At 44.2% G+C, this 18,143-nt stretch overlaps 1 protein-coding gene across 1 annotated transcript in view; it reads right to left on the bottom strand.

Moving 5' to 3' along the window:
• The window catches only part of LOC308284978 (contactin-associated protein-like 4), a gene marked incomplete at both ends in the record, with an annotated part of 170,405 nt that overhangs the window by 34,503 nt on the left and 117,759 nt on the right, over positions 1 to 18,143 (bottom strand). Inside the window, 6 exons of the mRNA XM_080725699.1 lie at positions 96 to 266; positions 2,018 to 2,145; positions 3,864 to 4,026; positions 12,315 to 12,515; positions 13,241 to 13,360; positions 15,256 to 15,362. Of these exons, the coding sequence (XP_080581825.1) occupies positions 96 to 266; positions 2,018 to 2,145; positions 3,864 to 4,026; positions 12,315 to 12,515; positions 13,241 to 13,360; positions 15,256 to 15,362 (890 nt within the window). The remainder of the gene's footprint in view (positions 1 to 95; positions 267 to 2,017; positions 2,146 to 3,863; positions 4,027 to 12,314; positions 12,516 to 13,240; positions 13,361 to 15,255; positions 15,363 to 18,143) is intronic.

Below are 18,143 nucleotides of genomic sequence, written 5' to 3'. Positions count from 1 at the left end.
TAAAATATGATTATTTTGGGGGTCGCGGCCTGAAAAGGTTGAGAACCACTGTATTAAAGCAACAATTGAACTGTGATTGAACGCGTTTTACTTACAGCTGAGTTCGATGCGGATGAAGTCTTTGATCCCCAGGTTTTCCAGGAACACCCCGGACGAGGCCGAGGTCTTGAACAGGAAGGAGACGTCGGCACTCAGCTCCCCGTGGAACGTGGGGAAGTGGAGGTACGACGTCTCCTTGTCAAAAGACACCGCGTTCCAGTAGTTCCCTGTTGAGAACACGCGTTAAAGTCGTCCTTTACACGGAAACCACAATGCAAAGAAATAATTAGCTAACAACAAAAGCAGCAACCCTCGTGTATAAGCTGATGCGCGGTGCCAATTATAGAGATGTATTTCTCGGTTCTTGTCATTCAGGGCAGCAATTATGAATAATTTAAATACGGAAGAAAAGCATTCATACTTGTTTTAATACTGCGGATTAAAAACCAGTATCAATAGCTTAAAACAAAAATAAAAGGAAACACGCTTTTGCAGTTGATCCTAATTAGCTGCTGGATGTGACAGTGGGACTTAATTAAACCGTTGATTGGCAGGTGTGATGAGACCCCTTGATGACTCAAAACCTGTTCTCAGCTCTATTTCTGTTTCAAAGAGTTTCTCACTCACACTGGTACTTTAATTATGAGGTGCTCGCTTTACTAAACCTAAAGATAGAATGGTGTGTTTGTCATTAACTCCTAGTCTGTTCAGGCAATGTTCAACAGCGTACTCAGCCCACGGAGAGGTGACATTACCTATGTCGGTACGTACGGTACGTATGTTTCAAAGAACCACTTTACTGAGAAACACCGAGCATGAAGGAAGAATGTATACTGCTACAACCCACTCAATTCAAACAAAGCCAGCTCAGTCTGATTGCAAGCAACCATTTGATGAACTTTGACAGACCAAGGCAGCTAGTGCTAACACTATTTACACTGGCAGAAAAACAAACAGAAATATCTGAATGCTAATGAACAAATAAAATGACTACATTATACTTCTTTACATAGCTTGAATGAATATTTGGCAATTATCTTTCATTTAAATTAAACCTTTGCTAATGCAGGAAGCCCCACTGAGACGTATAAGCCTCGTTAGTAGCAAATTACAATGAAAAACATCACTAATGAGAATCATTGGAAAAAAGATAATGCAACACAAGGGAAAGAGATCGGGACAGTCAGATCCGTTGAGAGGTGACCAACAAAGCCCCAGAACAGGTTCCCCACCTCTTCTGATCAGGGCCCACTTGAAAATCTTGAAACTGTCTGTGGCCCACCCATCTGACCACTTAAAGTGGGCAGATTCATGGAGAGTGTGCATTTGAGGGTCCCGGTTTTAGGGAACAGTGGTTCGCATCCCGGTTTTAGCGGCCGAATATATGGTCACCCACATTAAGTTCATATCGGAATGCGTATCGGAATGATTTTTTTCCCTTCATATTATATTATTAGCAGGGTTCCCACGGTCATGAAATTCCTGGAAATATTATGAAATTAGAAAAAATATTTTTCCAGTACTGGAAAAGTTTTAGAATTTATCAAGGTTCCTGGAAGGTCCTGGAAAAAATAGCTATGCATTGTCTTTGGTTATTGATTTAGATTTTGTTGAGGCAGAAATTGTGAAAATAGCCGATCTAGATCTGCTATTTTCACAATAGAACCGTGTCATACAAAATTCCTCAACTCTTAGTGCTCGTCAGGGTGCCGGGTCCCCAGTTAAAACATGATTATTTCGGGAGTCACGGCCTGAAAAGGTTGAGAACCTAGGCATACACTACCTGTCTTTAGGCATTGCACATAGGAGTAAGCGACCTGTTATTGAGCTGAATTATTGTTATATAGTCCTGGAAATTGGGTTAAATATTCTGGAAAAGTTTTGGAAATGAATTAGTAAAAATGTGTGGGAAGTTCTGGGAACCCTATCTGCAATATCCTCACATGTTATGAATCGCTGCCCCAGAACATGGACTTACTGTCTCCATGACAACGAAGGGGCCCCACCCTATAGGCAGCCTCTGAGCCAGGTCTCTGCATGTCTCCCAGGACCACCGAGCGCACAGGAAGATAGTCCTTGTGTGTCAGCAGGCCTGAGTCATTGGTCCTGTCAGGGGAGGAGGAGTTAAGGATGAAGAGAGAGAAGATGGAGAGGTAGAAGAAGAAGAAAGAAAAGATGGAAGGAAAAGAATAATGAAGACTTGAGCAATGACTAAAAGGTTGCATATTTTTTTTAACTTTTTTTTTTTTTTACTTATGTGTTGTCTCATTATGTAGACACACATTTGCATTATTGCTGCTACCTATCTATCTGCTGGCAATGAAATGTATCGACTTTCGTCAATATTAACTCAATATCATCTTGAAATCTGAATATAAACAGAAATACCTGCCTATCTTCATAGTGTGTTCATTTGTTCTTAGAGGATGACAAGAATATTTCCAAAAATAACTTTTTCATAACAAGTCAAGTGTCTAGGAGGATCCTTTGGTGAGTTATTTTTAATAGGATGAATCATAAGCCGGTATGGTATACTGTATGTATATACTGTACTATATATGAATGCTTCCTGGCAATCCATTAATGTCATTTTTCTTTTTCCTTTCTTTTTTCCCATGAGCCACTATCTTATATTCTCTTGAAAATGGACCTGTCAGTGAGCTTGTTGCTGGGACATCCTGTCTAAAAATATCCTCAGGACTTGAAAGCTTATGGCGCATTCAGTACTTCATGAACCTGATGAAATATTGAACGACGGGAGACGCTCTGTAAAAATAGAGTTACTGTTGAACAGGTTTGTTTGGATGAATTAAGAGGGATTGGGCTTTGGAGATGACAACATGGCTGCTTGCAGATTTTGCTGAGTTAATGGTACCGTAAGATTCTTCCCACATAGTAAAATCCTAGTGGATAATCTAATGACTTTCAACCTGGTATCCCTATGTTGAGCATAGGGATAATATAGGCAAAATTTAAAAAAAGGTTCAAACATTAAAAAGAAAACAGATCTACAAACTCACAACTTGACACAATGTGAAGCGTTGTGAGCTTTTAGAGCGGTTATTTTAGCTAGAAATGCAGTGCGCCAACTCTGGATATGAAAATCACCTAAATGAACATAATACATCATGTCACCTGTCTATTTATATTTCTACCAATTTCTCCTCAGTTAAGCCTATCATAGTGTTGAGATAAGATTGCCCCCGTTGCTATGAAACGTATCGTTTAACATTCACAGAACCTACAGTGTAGTGGTTTTAATAAACTGATTGATGACACAGACTAACTTTTTAATACTTGCAGAGAGATGAGTGGGAGAAGTGAACGCATCTCTAATGAGATCAACCGCAACCAGCATATCCCTGTGCAATCTCATCTGCATTGCTTTATTAATTCACCCCCCACCCCACCGCCACGTTTTCCCCACACTATTAAAAAAGTGATTACAATAAAACACTATGGGCATTCACTTGGGCGATATCATCCCATGTGAATAGATTTCTATCTTTAATGGAATAGGAATATTCTTCGATAAATAAATCGGAGAATTTCCTCATATTCTTTACACCATGGCTCTGCAGGAGGCTAGCCGTTTGTTTCACACATCTAGAGTTAAGACCGCTATGTCGACCTCACACAGTTCACACCTACGTTGCACCACAAGTTTTGTCGAGGGCTTTGTCAGAGTTGTTAATAGGCCCCGCGTCTAGGTAACCTTCCAGACATGCTTTTCCACATCAACTAATACAGTATGTGCATCTAAAGCCACAAAATGACGCTTTTACATTAAAAGTGTTCTTTTTGTGAATATAACAACACTGTACCATTCCAAGCGGTCGGCATCGCAGTTGCAGAAGTGCCTTGGGTCAACACAGTTCTCCTGCAGGCCACAGCCACACTGGTGGCTGCCTGGGGGAGCTCCACCCCAGTGAGTCTGGAGCTCACCTGGACCCGGACCACCATGCCACCAGCTGAACGGAGAGCCCTCTGGAACACACAGAAGCACAGACACACAGACACATAGCCACGTGAGATCACACACAGAGGCAGAATGGCCTACATCTGGCCTACATCTCGGCACAAAGCACTCAAAGTTTGTTTTACACCCCCAAAAATGTCCGGGCTCTGAAGCGTGGCCTACATCTGGCCTACATCTTGGCACAAATCGCTCTCAAAGTTTATGTTCGCCCAGGGTCACATTGGCCAGGCTTCTTGGGACGCTTAATCAAATTAACTCATAAATAGCACCGCTCACTCCACACTAGGTGTGATTTTGATGTATGTTATCCCAATCTACACAGTAAAATATTAATATAATATAATAATAATAAGTATTACTGTATAATTATAACGACCCTGCAAGAGATCCAGCTGTAACTCGCTCCACCAAGCGAGCAAGCTCTCTTGGCGTTGGAGGTGCTTGCCTTGTCTGCTGAGTGGGGGGCCAGGGTTCAACTCCTGCTTGGAAGTGAACTTCCCCGCTCAGTCTGTTAAACGTTACAATATGGAACCAAATAGACCTGCAAGCATCCAAAGTCCATTTGCTTCCATTCTGGGTACATTAAGTTCCATTCTGTCAGAGTTACAGAACTGGAAATGTCCATTTGCTTGCTAACAATCAATCATTTATCTCATTACCTCAGGGATCCCTGGGGGTCCCTGGACCCCACCTTAAGAAACAGTAGCTTACAGTGCGGTATAACAGTGTACAGTACAAGGTTGTCTACGGCTGAAACTGACTGAAAAAGATGCCTTTGGCTTTCCAACCTCCCACACTGACAGCGACTACACCGAGAGCATTGATCCTACACATCAGAGGACTGCTTCGCGTCAGTGAGAAAGAGTACGAAAATGAAGTGCAGTAAAGGATGAGAGCCCAAAACACAATAGAATTGTTTCTGCTGGCTCAGCACTTTCCTAAAGAGCAGAGGAGAGACACCTCTCTGATGAGAGCTCTCTCTTCCTTCATATGCTGCCTTTTCTCTCTGAGGTGTTATATCTATCTACTGTAAGGGTCTTCAACAGGGAGTCCGGGACCCCTAAGGGGTCCTCAGAGTTACTACAGGGGGTCCTCCAATTCTTTGTGTGATAGAAACCTTTTTTTCTCCTTTTCCACTTCACAAACCCTAGCGTCCATATTCTGAGAACTTTAGGCAAAAATAGCAGATCTACAAGCTCACAAAGCCTCGCGCTGCGAGGCGCCGTGAGCTTGTAGATCGGTGGGAAAAAGAGCAGACTAAGTACAGAGTGATAGGTCAAGTTTATTAAGTATTGACGGTTCAAGTGGTTAAATATCTGAAAACACAAATTGACATGAATCCAAAATATACTGATGATCGTGCTGTCAAACGATGAAACTGTATGGAATCTATGAAAAGGTTGTGGGGGTCCCTGCTTCATCTCTCTCTCAGTTAAAAGGTCCTTGGCCTGAAAACTTTGAAGACCCCTGCAGTAAAGGATTAGAGCCCAAAATACAACAGAATTGTTTCTGCTGGCTCAGCACTTTCCTAAAGAGCTTCATCAGCTTCCATCAGAGCTCTCTCTTCCTTCATATGCTGCCTTTTCTCTCTGAGGTTTTCTTATCTTTCGACTGTATCATCCATCCATCCATCCATCCAGACAGACAGACAGACAGGCAGGAGAGTGCTAAATGCATGCCATACAGGCGCTGAAAAAGAAGGGGGAAAAAAGAAGGGGGGAAAAAAAACACTTTGTGTGAACACAGCCAGCCCCTAATAGTCTCAGGAATATCTAGGCATTCTCTATTCAGAACATGGACTCTCTTACCTTCCTCTTTCCCTGCTGAAGCTAGATATCTTAGGGAAAGATACTAAAGCCCTGAGACTCAAGCTTCCTCCCAGCCAGAGTATCACTGCATTCATTTATTTTTCTTTCTTTCTTTGAATTCCTTTTTTGTACAACCAAAAGGTGTTATTACCATTTTATTTTATTTAAATTGTATTATTTTCATTTCTTTGAGAAACCCTTAGAGTATGTCCAGGTAAAATCCGTTGACATCCTTGACTCAAAGCCCAATTTCTTGAATTGCCATTGCTTATTTATGTAAAGAAATATGTCACCTTTGTCGTTCGACAAAAGTGTCATCTTTTTGTCATTATCAACTAGATGAGACCTGAGACTAGATGAGAAGTTTTGTTACATTGCTCTCTCTTCTTGCGAAGACACAGAAACATCACATCTACTCCCATCCTGGTAGAATCTCATTGGACAGGTGGGCCGTCAGTCGCACCTTTTTTTTCGGACTCCTGGAAACGCTTGTCTATTCGTCCTTCTTCATGGAAAATACATAGGGAATACTACATTTATAATATATGTAGGACAACTCATATCTAGATATATGGCCACAATATTGACAAGCCAGAGTTGAGACCAGGAGCTAGAGTTGCAGTCCTACACACTTCTCTGTGCTTCCATTAGTGCAGTCACCCACCCAAAACCCCACAAAGACTGTTTGCCTGCGGAGTTGTACCAGCACCACAATAGTACAATAAAATAGGAAAATAAAATGTGGACTCTAGAAGATTAGATCGATCAGCTAAACCTCTTGGCAAACAATGTAATTTGTCTCCTGTGTGTGTGTGTGTGTGTGTGTGTGTGTGTGTGTGTGTGTGTGTGTGTGTGTGTGTGTGTGTGTGTGTGTGTGTGCGTGCGTGCGTGCCTGCGTGCGTGCGTGCCTGCGTGTGCATTTGCGCTCTGCCTTCCCATGTTTATGCGTAAACTCAGCGCGAGGTGTGTGCACACTGCATTTTAAATGGATTTTAAATGCAGTGTGTGTGAATACCATGCCATGCCTCCTGTTTGTGTGTAATGAATTGCAGATTTATGTTGCAATCAGCTGTAGGTGTTCATGCTTATGGAGATTTACACATACTGTACATACATACACACACACAAAGTCAGTTGTAGAAGCCTCCTAGCACCGCTTAAAAAGGTTATGCTTATGGTCGCATTTACTTCTCATGCCAGTGGCTAGAGTAAAACTACAACTAATAAATGTACAGTAGTTGTGCACTTGTGCTCAACACAAGTTCAGGAGTGGAGACCACCCACTGCGATCTCTGTCACTGCTTGCCTCAGCCATCCACATAGCCTCTGCTTTCCGTAGCCACTCACTCACCTTATTAACTACACCTGTGCTATCCCTATCAGCCAATCACACAGCGATCACACAGTATCCACAATTTTCCCCGGGGGTTTACTGGAGACTATCAGGACCAAACTTCCGGGTTTAACAGCAGACATACAAGCTCACGTCGCGTCGCAGATGCAACCCGTTGTGAGCTTGTAAATCGGCGGCGGAAGATCGGTGCAAACGTCTGCGCAATGCACTATGGGGCGTAGGAAAATCGTGGATAAATACACCTCAGATCATGTCACTTACCTGTTTGACTCTGCTCACGTAGAACGCAAAATCCCCACCCCCTCCCCAGTCACCTCCTTCATTCGAATCGTTTCGCCATACCAACTTTCGTTTCTCGTTTCGCCATACTAACTTTCGTTTCTTTATTCCCTAGGAGCATCGAGGGGGGCAGTGCAGGAGCAGAGATGACAGTTGGCTCACAGTCCGAGCAAACCGGGTCGTCTCGCTCCCGAGGCTGCTTCCCCATCCTGAGCCTCGCCCTACCTCGGGCTCCTCAGCAACGCACACACACACTCGCAAACTCACATGCATACATCTCACTTGTTCAATAAATGCTGTTTAACCTGAGCAGAGGTTTGGTCTCTTACTAGTGAACGGCTAATTAATGAGCTGATAACATTTTAAGAAGGTGAATTTAAAGTGGCAAAACTTTGTGGAGCATTCAATCGTAAGATTTATATTCCTGGCGTTTGTTTAGAGATGGAGACAGAAACCAGATAGCCAGTCCACATATCCCCGGTTGGGGCTAATAGAGACAGGGCATTAATGTGATTTCCCAATCATTCAGGTCAATAAATGACAAATAACGCAGGAGGAAACCATAAAAACTTTATCTGAAAAAAGACAAACTAACCAGCTTCAATACTTGCAGGAGAAACTAAACAGACACTAAATGATCTGTTTGTCAGACAAATGGGATGAAAAATCTGTGAAACTAAATTGTTTGCAGTGTAGAGCACAATTGATGTGTTAGTGTTGAAAAGATCTGTTTGTTGTGGGTGGTAAACATAATTATCATGTTTGCTCTCTGTTGTAATCCATTGTGAATTTATCACTTTCTACTGTCACAACTTTGGCAAATTTACAAACTGTCTTACTACTTTTTAGTACTTGGTTGTTACCTGTGGTAAGGGGAACACACACCGGCCGCGGACAGCGCGTGTCAAAACATCCGCCCCATTATTAAAAATAAATAAAAGAATGTAGTATGTAAAACGGCACATCATGTATCCATCCGTCCGTCCGGACGTATACGCTTTTTTACCATCTATGGGTTTGCCGCTCTGACATCACTGTGATGTCAGGGGAACCACACTAACTTCATATATGAAGATCCCTGATGTCATCAATATTAAGCCCATATCTTACAGGACTTCATATGGGAATGTCCATATACTGGAGGCCACATCGGCCACATACCACATGGTTCTACAGATAGGAATCTCCATGTATGGGCGCTAAAAGGGATTGTATGTATGATGTCAGATGTCATAGACGTCACATAACTGTGTAAGCATGTTTGGGCTCTCACAGCAACTGGTCCGATATACATCACTGGCCAGATGGCCAAGACATGTCGCCCTGAGGCGTCTTACTATGTGCAAACTGAGGAAGATGGGGCTACTGTAGTTTCACATACAAGCGTTTAATTTGTCAGGATCTGTGCAGACTACCGTCTACACAAACTTGAGTTTCTTAGAAAAGATTTGAAACGGTCAAACAAGTAAAAACACAAACATTGTTCATACACACTGCAATACAAGTTTGATCTAGTCAATGCTGGGATGGTCTGTGCCCTGCATCCAAACTTGAAAATAGAACCAAGCTCTGTAAGACGAGTCGACGACACGTCTTACAGAGCTTGGTTCTATTTTCAACAGGTTTTGATGCACCCACTTGATGCCTCCAGCGTTGACTACAATCGTTGGGCGCATTTCTTGTGTCTAGTGTAAAGCTTTCTATCTGTCATCCCCTTTAAGCTCTTCTGGCAGAGTTCTCCAAAGCTACAGGGCTTGAATGGTAAATACAGTCTTTGGTTTGAGGAGCAAAGAGGAAACTTTGAGCTCAGATGCTGGTGGGAAACTCAGCGCTGAGATTTGTGACATGGAGAGGAGATCAGCGCGCTCCAGGTTGGAGACACTGGGTTGTTTAAATTCTCAGACTGGCTGAGTATGGCTCTGTGCAGGCCAGGGAAACCAAACCAGTGTTCTCATGAGAACCTCCCTCATCAGCTATTGGAGTGTTTTCAAAGCACAGCACCAACTGCTGCTTTGGAGCTGCTCAGCTAACAGCAGTATATGTTTAAAATAGTATTGGATTGCACCCACGTGTAAGTGTATATAATAGCACTGCAAATGTTCCCAAAGATAATCCAAGCTATATCAGTACAACCTCTCTGGTAGTGCGTAGAACTACAAAATAGTTGTTTAGCTACATTCAACATCAATTTAGTCAGAACATGTGTGGGAGGCAAGGCTTCGTTGAACACAGCCCGTTCTCACCCCCCCTGCTTCACACCCCCCCGATGCGCTTTGGCCTCGCTATCAGCGTCCTCCATGAAACGCACTGGGATGCTTTCGGTGTCTATCTGTGCAAGCGGAGGGGGAGTCTTAGTGCGCATGCACCGACACATGTTTACTCGAATATGCACTGTTGGTGGGAATCGAACCCCGCCATAGTGATCGTAGCCATGCTACCCTACCGACTGAGCTAGCGAGCTGCTGACCAAACACCCTTTTTTGTGTTTTTATCTTTGACAACGTGGATACTAAGGCAACGTGGACACTGCGGCAGTACAGTCTATTCGTAGGGAAGCCGCACTGGCTTCTTAAGAGAATGCTAACTAGTGTGGAAGGTCTACATCTGAATAATGCCCTCTAAGTACTTCAGAAGAAATACATTGGTAAACTAAGTGATTCGGAGATTACACAAATCTTTTTACATGCATAAATTATCTAGGGTTTAAAAAAAGTATTATGATTAGTTTAATCACAGAGAAGTAATTAAGCAAGCCTTGCCGAGCCATGAGGCAGGAGCCTATCTCCTGTTTCTGTAGCGTGAGGCAACTTGATGTACAATACTCCCCCTGGACACAACGCTAGTATGTCGCTGGGACTTACACTCAATCCAACCCTTGATGCTGAGTGCCAAGCAGGGAGGCACTGGGCCCCATTTATCAGAGTCTTTGGTATGACCCGGCCTAGGGATGGGTATCGTTAAGATTTTAGCGATTCCGATTCCGGTTCTGCTTATCGATTGGATTCCTTATCGATTCTCTTATCGATTCTCAGCCCCCTCGCCATGCTGGGGGCTGGTCAGAAATAGTGGCCAATAGTCTTTTCTACCTCTTCCAATCCTTATTCTCCTCCTGTCATTTTCTTCTTTTTCTAGAGAGGTTTTGGGTTATTTTTATTACTGTTTTGGGTGCTTATTTCCCACACCCACACAACAGTGTAGTGTAACAAGTAGCTGTTTACTAGTTATTTTATCACACAGTGCAACACACAGCACGCATGCACACACACAGTCACTCACTCACACACACTACAATATCGGGTTTTTTACAGTTTTTTATTCCCCATATACAACGGTGTTAGTTTGCAACAATGAGCCTACAGATAGTTTCTAGTTCTTCGTTTAAATTCAACTTCCCTTCCAACCGGAGGTGGCAAGGAGACCATGTGATAATCAAACACCTTGTTTCAACATAGTGTATTCCCCAAAGTCAAATACATTATTGTTTTAAAATAGCTCTCTGTGTGTATATATCATTTTTTTTTTTAAGTACCAGGGGTGCTGAAGCACCCTCAGCACCCCCCTTGCAGCGCCCCTGTAGCCTAACCAGGGGTGCTGAAGCACCCCCCTTCCAGCCTACTCTATGTCGGTTGCGAAGCTCGCCGAAGCTCGCGGAGCTGCTGCTGTACACAGTTAAAGCAGAAGCACTGTCTTCTACAGTTTGGATCAAAGGATTTACATACTTTTCTTTCTTGCACATGTGATTTATAGGGGAGCATTTAGCAACACGGAGCACATTGGACGTGTAGCCAGTTTTGTAGTAAGAACGTGGGAGGCGGCGGCAGGCGGGCTTGCAAAACAAGCACTCTAGCTCGGCCACAGAACGGCGGGAGACTTGTCCGTTCATGTAGTGAGCTTGAGTAACAACTTAACTAGGAAAGCTGACGCCTCATTATCAAAACATTCTCGTGAAATATACAGCCAGACTTTAGAACGCCTCTGTTTAGACAACATGTTGGCTGCGTCTAAACAAGGCAGCGCGTTGCGTGTGTGATGTCATCGCGCATATGCAGGAATCGATAGCAGAATCGTTAAGGACTTTGGCTAAAGATTCCATGGAATAGATCCACGGGGAACCAGTTCTAAACAAGAACCGGTTCGCGATACCATCCCTAACCCGGCCGGGGATCGAACCCCAACCTCCCAGGCTCAGGGCAGACATTCTAACCACAAGGCCACTGAGCTGGTTGAATCACAGAAAAGGCATGGCAACACGTAATTTTAAATGCTATTCAAACAATTTGGGGGAAAAATTTAATAGTGTTATAATTTGGCATTTTCATAGCCAATAATAATGTTTTACAAAATTTGGAAAAAGTCGTTTGCAACACCTCCCAAACATTCAGTTGAGCTGTTTTGTGATGTCAGGAGTTGTGAAGAGAAGACTTACACCCATTTCCTCTCAAGCAGGTGCGTAGGTAACAAGACAGTATAAGTAAGGAATCTTAGAAAGATCAGACCCGCACACTGCCACTTGCACAAGTTCCAGGGTGTCGTTAAATAAATACAGAGCAACGTTTCGGTCGTGAGACCTTCCTCAAGTGATGTCAGGAGTGCAAGAACCTGGTAAACTCACCTAAACTCCATACAAACAAATAAAGGATACTTATTTGGTAGAGAAGATGTCTGAAGAAAAGTTACACAGCTCCAAATGTCACGTACTGTAAGGTGAAATTCCTCTGTGTGCAGTTTTTTGTTTTCATGAACTTTCAGCAGCTGGCACCTGAGCCAGGTTGGATGGGCGTTTTTCTCTTTTGTTTTGCTCAGCACAGCTTCCCTGCAGGCTGGGGAAAGGTTAGAGAGAACCAAGAGGCTTCACCTGGTGTATTGAGGAGACGAGACTTCCTGCAGTGGTATGACAGTTCCTGCTGGCAGTGCTCAGACTGGCTGATGACGGCGGCTAGCTGCTCCTCTTCGGATGAATAGTGGAAATACGCAGAGTGCTTATTGGCCCCCGGGGAGGGACGCAGTCTGGTCAGCTCTGTGTTGTTGTGCTGAACCACCGTCCATGTCTCCTCCTCTGGTGGTAGAGAGAGAGAGAGAGAGGGAGAGAGAGAGAGAGAGAGAAAGGGAGAGAGAGAGAGAGAGAGAGAGAGAGAGAGAGAGAGAGAGAGACCGACAGACAGATGGACAGAGACAGTGATAGATAGATAAAAAGAGAGAGAAGGGGACATAGAGAGGGGAGGGAAGTAGAGGGAACAGACAAAAAGAAGAGGAAGCCAAAGAGAAAGAAAGAAAGAAAGAAAGAAAGAAAGAAAGAAAGACAGACAGAATGAAAGAAAGAATGAGAAAGAAAGAAAGAAGACAGGAGAGGGAGATAGAGGGAGAGAGAGAGGAGGGGATAAAGGAGAAATAGAGGACCATTATTATTCAAGATTATGCTAATGTGAATATTTAGTAAAGAATTATGATAATGTTAAGTGATGTGAACTAAGGTGATAATGGGAGGATGAGGAAAAGAAGGATGGATGAGGATAGAGGGAGAGATTAATCTAATAAAGTACTTTTTTCCTCAGGGTCCGCATCCACACTGTCAAACCCTGGCTCCATCTGTACACTCTCAAGTTCAAATTTACACTCAGCATTTTACTGTGCGCAGACCCAGAATACAGAAGCAGAGTTGTTATTATTTTTGTGTGTGTGTGTGTGTGTGTGTGTGTGTGTGTGCGTGCGTGCGTGCGTGCGTGCGTGCGTGCGTGCGTGTGTGTGTGTGTTCATGCGCGCGCGCATGCTCATGCATCCTACCTGTCATGTTGCAGTAGATGAGCTGCGGCTTGATGTCTCCACTGCCGTCCACGTCGATGTAATAATATCCCGACGTGTTGCCTTGGTGTTTGTACGCCTCACAGGACCGCTCGTATATCGCTGGAGGGTTGAAATGAGGACAGAAAGCAGCTGCCATTAAAGTGCCATCAATCAGAGCAGCGCTACAGTCCTGGGACCATCAGCTTTGATGCCGTTTGCACTCTGCGTCTATTCAGTTAGAACTTAGCATCGTTTCTCTACTTCAGGGGTCTTCAACGTTTTCAGGCCAAGGACCCCTTAGTTGAGTAAGAGATGAAGCAGGGACCCCCACACAATCTGTTCATAGATTCCATATAGTTTCATTGTTTGACAGCACAATCATCCGCGCAAGGCGTTGTGAGCTGGTAGATCTGCTATTTTTGGCTAAAGCTCTCAGAATATGGACACTAGGGTTCAAGTGGTTAATATAAAAAATGGGGGGGAAAAAAATAGTTTCTATCACACAAAGATTTGGAGGACCCCCTGTAGTAACTCTGAGGACCCCCTAGGGGTCCCGGACCCCTGTTGAAGACGCCTACTTCTACTTTTCTTTAAAGATAAACAACCCACAATTTGATATTTTAAGTTTTTATTAATTTTTATCTCTGGGACCCCTATCTAAGAACATTTGTGTTGATGGACATGATTAGGTCTGACTACAGTCTATGGTTTAGTCCAGAATTCCTTTACTGTCTAGTTACTCCTCTGTGTTGTGGTATTGTGTCTCTGATGCACTAATAGCACAGAGAGGTCCTGGTATGAATGCAGATCATACATGGCTTCAGGGGTTGAGATGCAGAGAACAAACTGTACTGCAGTAGTGAACTGTTAAAAATGGATGGATGGATGGATGGATGGATGGATGGATGGATGAATGGACAGACGGATGGACGGATGGATGGATGGATGAACCGAAGGATGTACTGTAGGTACACACAGTAGAGAACTGCAGTAGCAGATGTTAGTATTATGCTTCATTCCGCATGCGCAAGCACGCACACATGCACACGCACGCACGCACGCGCACACACACATACAGTACACACACACACACACACACGCACACACGCACGCACGCACGCACGCACGCACGCACGCACGCACGCACACACACACACACATTCATGCATATCGTCGCTGTCGGGCAGAAACCTTGTATCTCCAAGTTTCAAATGTGTATACACATTTTTTCGCGAAGCAAAGCCCTGCTTCATCACACAAGGCCGTCACAGAGAGGTAGTGAAAACAGCAGATCTACAAGCACACAACGTTGTGTGCTTGTAGATCGGCTGTTTTCACTAGTTTAGATCATTTTTTTAAATGATAAATACAAAACAAACGGTTTTGGACATACCGGTAACAAGGTTTCCACCCGACAACGACAATATGTGAAAGTGAAACTGTGAAATGTTTTCCTCCCTGCAGACTGAGTCCACCACAACTTCACTGCACACGTTTATTACTAATAGATGAGCCGGAGTTGACTCTGAGCCGATGAGCACACGACCACACTTCATTACCGTGCTTAAAACAAGTGCAATTGTTTCACTTCAGTCATAGCTGCGATTTCCCCCAATCCCTGCCGCATTACTCATCTAATGGTTTTATAATGCCGAGCCCTGATTGGTCAACCTAAGAGTTCAAATCCAGTTAAGTGGAAAGAACAATCTGCCTGTTTCTCTTATGCTCTACTTCTCTCTCTCTCTCCCTGTCTCACAGAGTTCACTGCATGAATCTGCAAAAATACATTATGAGAAGAGGGAATGATGTTGGCCTGTCTGTCTGCTGTCTCTATCTGTCTGTCTGTCTGTCTGTCTCTCTCTCTCTCTCTCTCTCTCTCTCTCTCTCTCTCTCTCTCTCTGCTTGTCCCTCTACTCCTGTATGTAATATTGACCTGATGCAGGCTGTGTGCGTGCGTGCGTTGCGAGCATGCATTCATGTGTGTGTGTGTGTGCGTGCGCACGTGAGTGGCTTACAGCTGTGGCAGGTGGCACCGGTGTAGCCACTGTTGGAACAGTTGCAGTGGAAAGTTCTCCACGACTGACTGCATCTTCCTCCATGTTCACATCGACTGGGAGTACACCTGACAGAGAGAGAGAGAGAGAGAGAGAGAAAGAAAGAAAAAGAAAGAAAGGTGTATTTATGTCTGTAAACTCACCTCTGCAGAATCAACCTCATTGCAGAAATGTGTATGACTGTCTTACAGTAATGTTTTCCCCGTGTGAAGCCCAGTGTTTCTGACCATGAATTATGAATTGGAGGACTGCTCGTGTGGATTTCCCCAAATTGGAATTACTGTAGTATACTTCCCAGTTCCCACTTGGCGTGAACGTACCCTAATTGACAAGTGCATGTGGCGCACATCCATAATTCATGCTCTGCATTTAATATGCTAAGTTGTCTTTTGGTGTGGGAGGAAACTAGAGTACCTGCAGTAAACAACTGGGCACGGATGCTACATGGGGGCTGCTGGGAAAACTGGACGACAGGAGCAATTCTGCAAACAGACCCCAAGGCCAGTCATTTGGATTTATATAAGTAGGGATATATATTTTTTATAATTAATTCAACTTTTTCCCCATAATGTCCCTTCCTGTGGGAAAAGGACCATCGATGAAATTAAACTGAGATAAGTTGATGCACATTAAATAGCCCCAATAACCACTTCCAAATCATTCCCAAATGCACAGCCCCAAATAATTAATTGTAGAGTTTGTTTTTCACACCCGTTTATGAAACAAAATAGTTATGTTGTTGGATCAAATCAGAAGAAACATCATTTGGAAATGGTCATCATGTCATCATAGAACAAACACCTGCACACAGCTTCTATGAATCACCAATGATTGCGACCGTAGGTCGCATTTACTATCAAAAGCTCCACGGGCTGTCTGTCAGTCCGTCAGTCAGTCACACTTTTGCTCTGCTCATATCTCCACAACTGTTGCCCCGATCCATGCCAAAATTTCCACACAAACTCCTTGCCTGCCAAACTACAACCTCCAAGGACCCCCGGAGTTCCAGGGACCCCCACGTCCCTGGGGGACCCCCAGGTGTAAAAACATTACCACATACACGTCACACTTTCCCCCTACTCATATCTCGGCCACCGTTGGCCCGATCCATGCCAAAATTTCCACACAAACTCCTTGCCTGCCAAACTACAACCTCCAAGGACCCCCGGAGTTCCAGGGACCCCCAGGTCCCTGGGGGACCCCCAGGTGTAAAAAAAATACCAAATGTGCAAAAATGACCAAATGACCACCCCCACGGGGCTGCTCACGGGGAATTCCCGGGGACCACCCACTCCTGGTACTCCAGAACGGATGCAAAAGTGGTGGTGCCCCCAGTGGAGGACCCCCTCCACTGCAGCTCACATAAAATGCCCTAACTCGGGCTAGGAGCGTATGGGAGAGCCGGGGCCGGTACCTATTCGTCTGCCAAGGCAACGCGGAGACCCCACCCCTCATTTCTCACATGGCCCTCTCCTAGCGAGACCTACGGTCGATTCTCTCCCGATTAGGGAGTCTTACTGGTATAGGTACTGTAGAATAGCAACATTCTGAGTGTGTAACAAAATACCCGAACGTCTAAAATCTAGCTATTAATATATCCACGCAATACTGTATGTACACAGGACTCCCTTTTTTGCAGGCGTTTCGGTTTGATTCTGTCTAAACGTGAACATTTAACTTCACTTTAACTTAACAAATTTATTTCGGTTCGGTTCGGGGAGTCACAAAATCTCGGCAGCACAGAACAGCCGAATTAATGACGGTACCCGCCCCCGCCAGAACCTCTGAATGACGTCATATTGTAGTTTGGAAAGTGCCGAACCGAAATAGAATTTTCTCAAAAAGTGCAATATTCACCGGCCCTAAGAAATAGGAAGAAAGTCCTGATGGATTCATTTGGAGCTTGTAGCTGCCTTTAAGGTCAAGGTAGTGTTTGCCAAAAGGCGCTTGAATCAAAACTCAAAAATACTCAAAATAGCAAAACAGTCCTTGATGACGCAATTAAAAGTGTTTTTATTCACATTTTGACAGCCCAGGAAAATAGTGAAAAAATAAAGCACAGCCACTGGCCAGGTGACCATCCGTTCCTTTGAGAGTCAGGGAGTTTCATTTCAGTCATTCCAAACTGACTTTTATTTGATGTTTGTTGTTCATTACATGAGTGATGTGCTTTGTTATTATACCTCTCTGAAGGACACCATATCGGCATTAAGAGGACAACCTTCCTGGAAGCTGAACACGGTGGTAGTATGCTGATTGTGCACTAATACTACACGTAGGAGGGACTTGAAACAAAGAGGCTTTTACTTCTACTGTCAAGAGGGTAGAACGTTTTTTTTACCAACAAAACAGAGAGAGACACAGAGAGAGAGAGAGAGAGAGAGAGAGAGAGAGAGAGAGAGAGAGAGAGAGAGAGAGAGAGAGAGAGAGAGAGAGAGAGAGGGTATATTCTTATCCATACAATCTGCTCTGCACCTGTACTGTGGCAGGATAGTTTGCACCTCCAAAAGGGTGACATGTCACACACGCACGCACTCATGCACGCACACACATTCATGCAAGCACGCACGAACACAGCAACAGGAACCTTCTGCCACCGCAGGACTGAGGAATGGGGAACAGAATGGTGAAGGTGCACGCACGCACATGCACACGCATACTCACGCGCCACACACACACACACGCACACGCACACGCACACACGCACACACACACACACACACACACACACACACACACACACACACACACACACACACACACACACAGTACTGCCAGCAGTGCTTTCAAACCACTCTCCTTGGCTTTCCCTCAGAAAAGGTAGCACAAATCACAGCTTCAGAGTTGAC

This window comes from Nannobrachium achirus (assembly GCF_963921795.1).
Source record: "Nannobrachium achirus genome assembly, chromosome: 5".
Taxonomy (NCBI): Eukaryota; Metazoa; Chordata; class Actinopteri; order Myctophiformes; family Myctophidae; genus Nannobrachium; species Nannobrachium achirus.
This window is presented reverse-complemented; position numbering and strand designations above follow the sequence as displayed.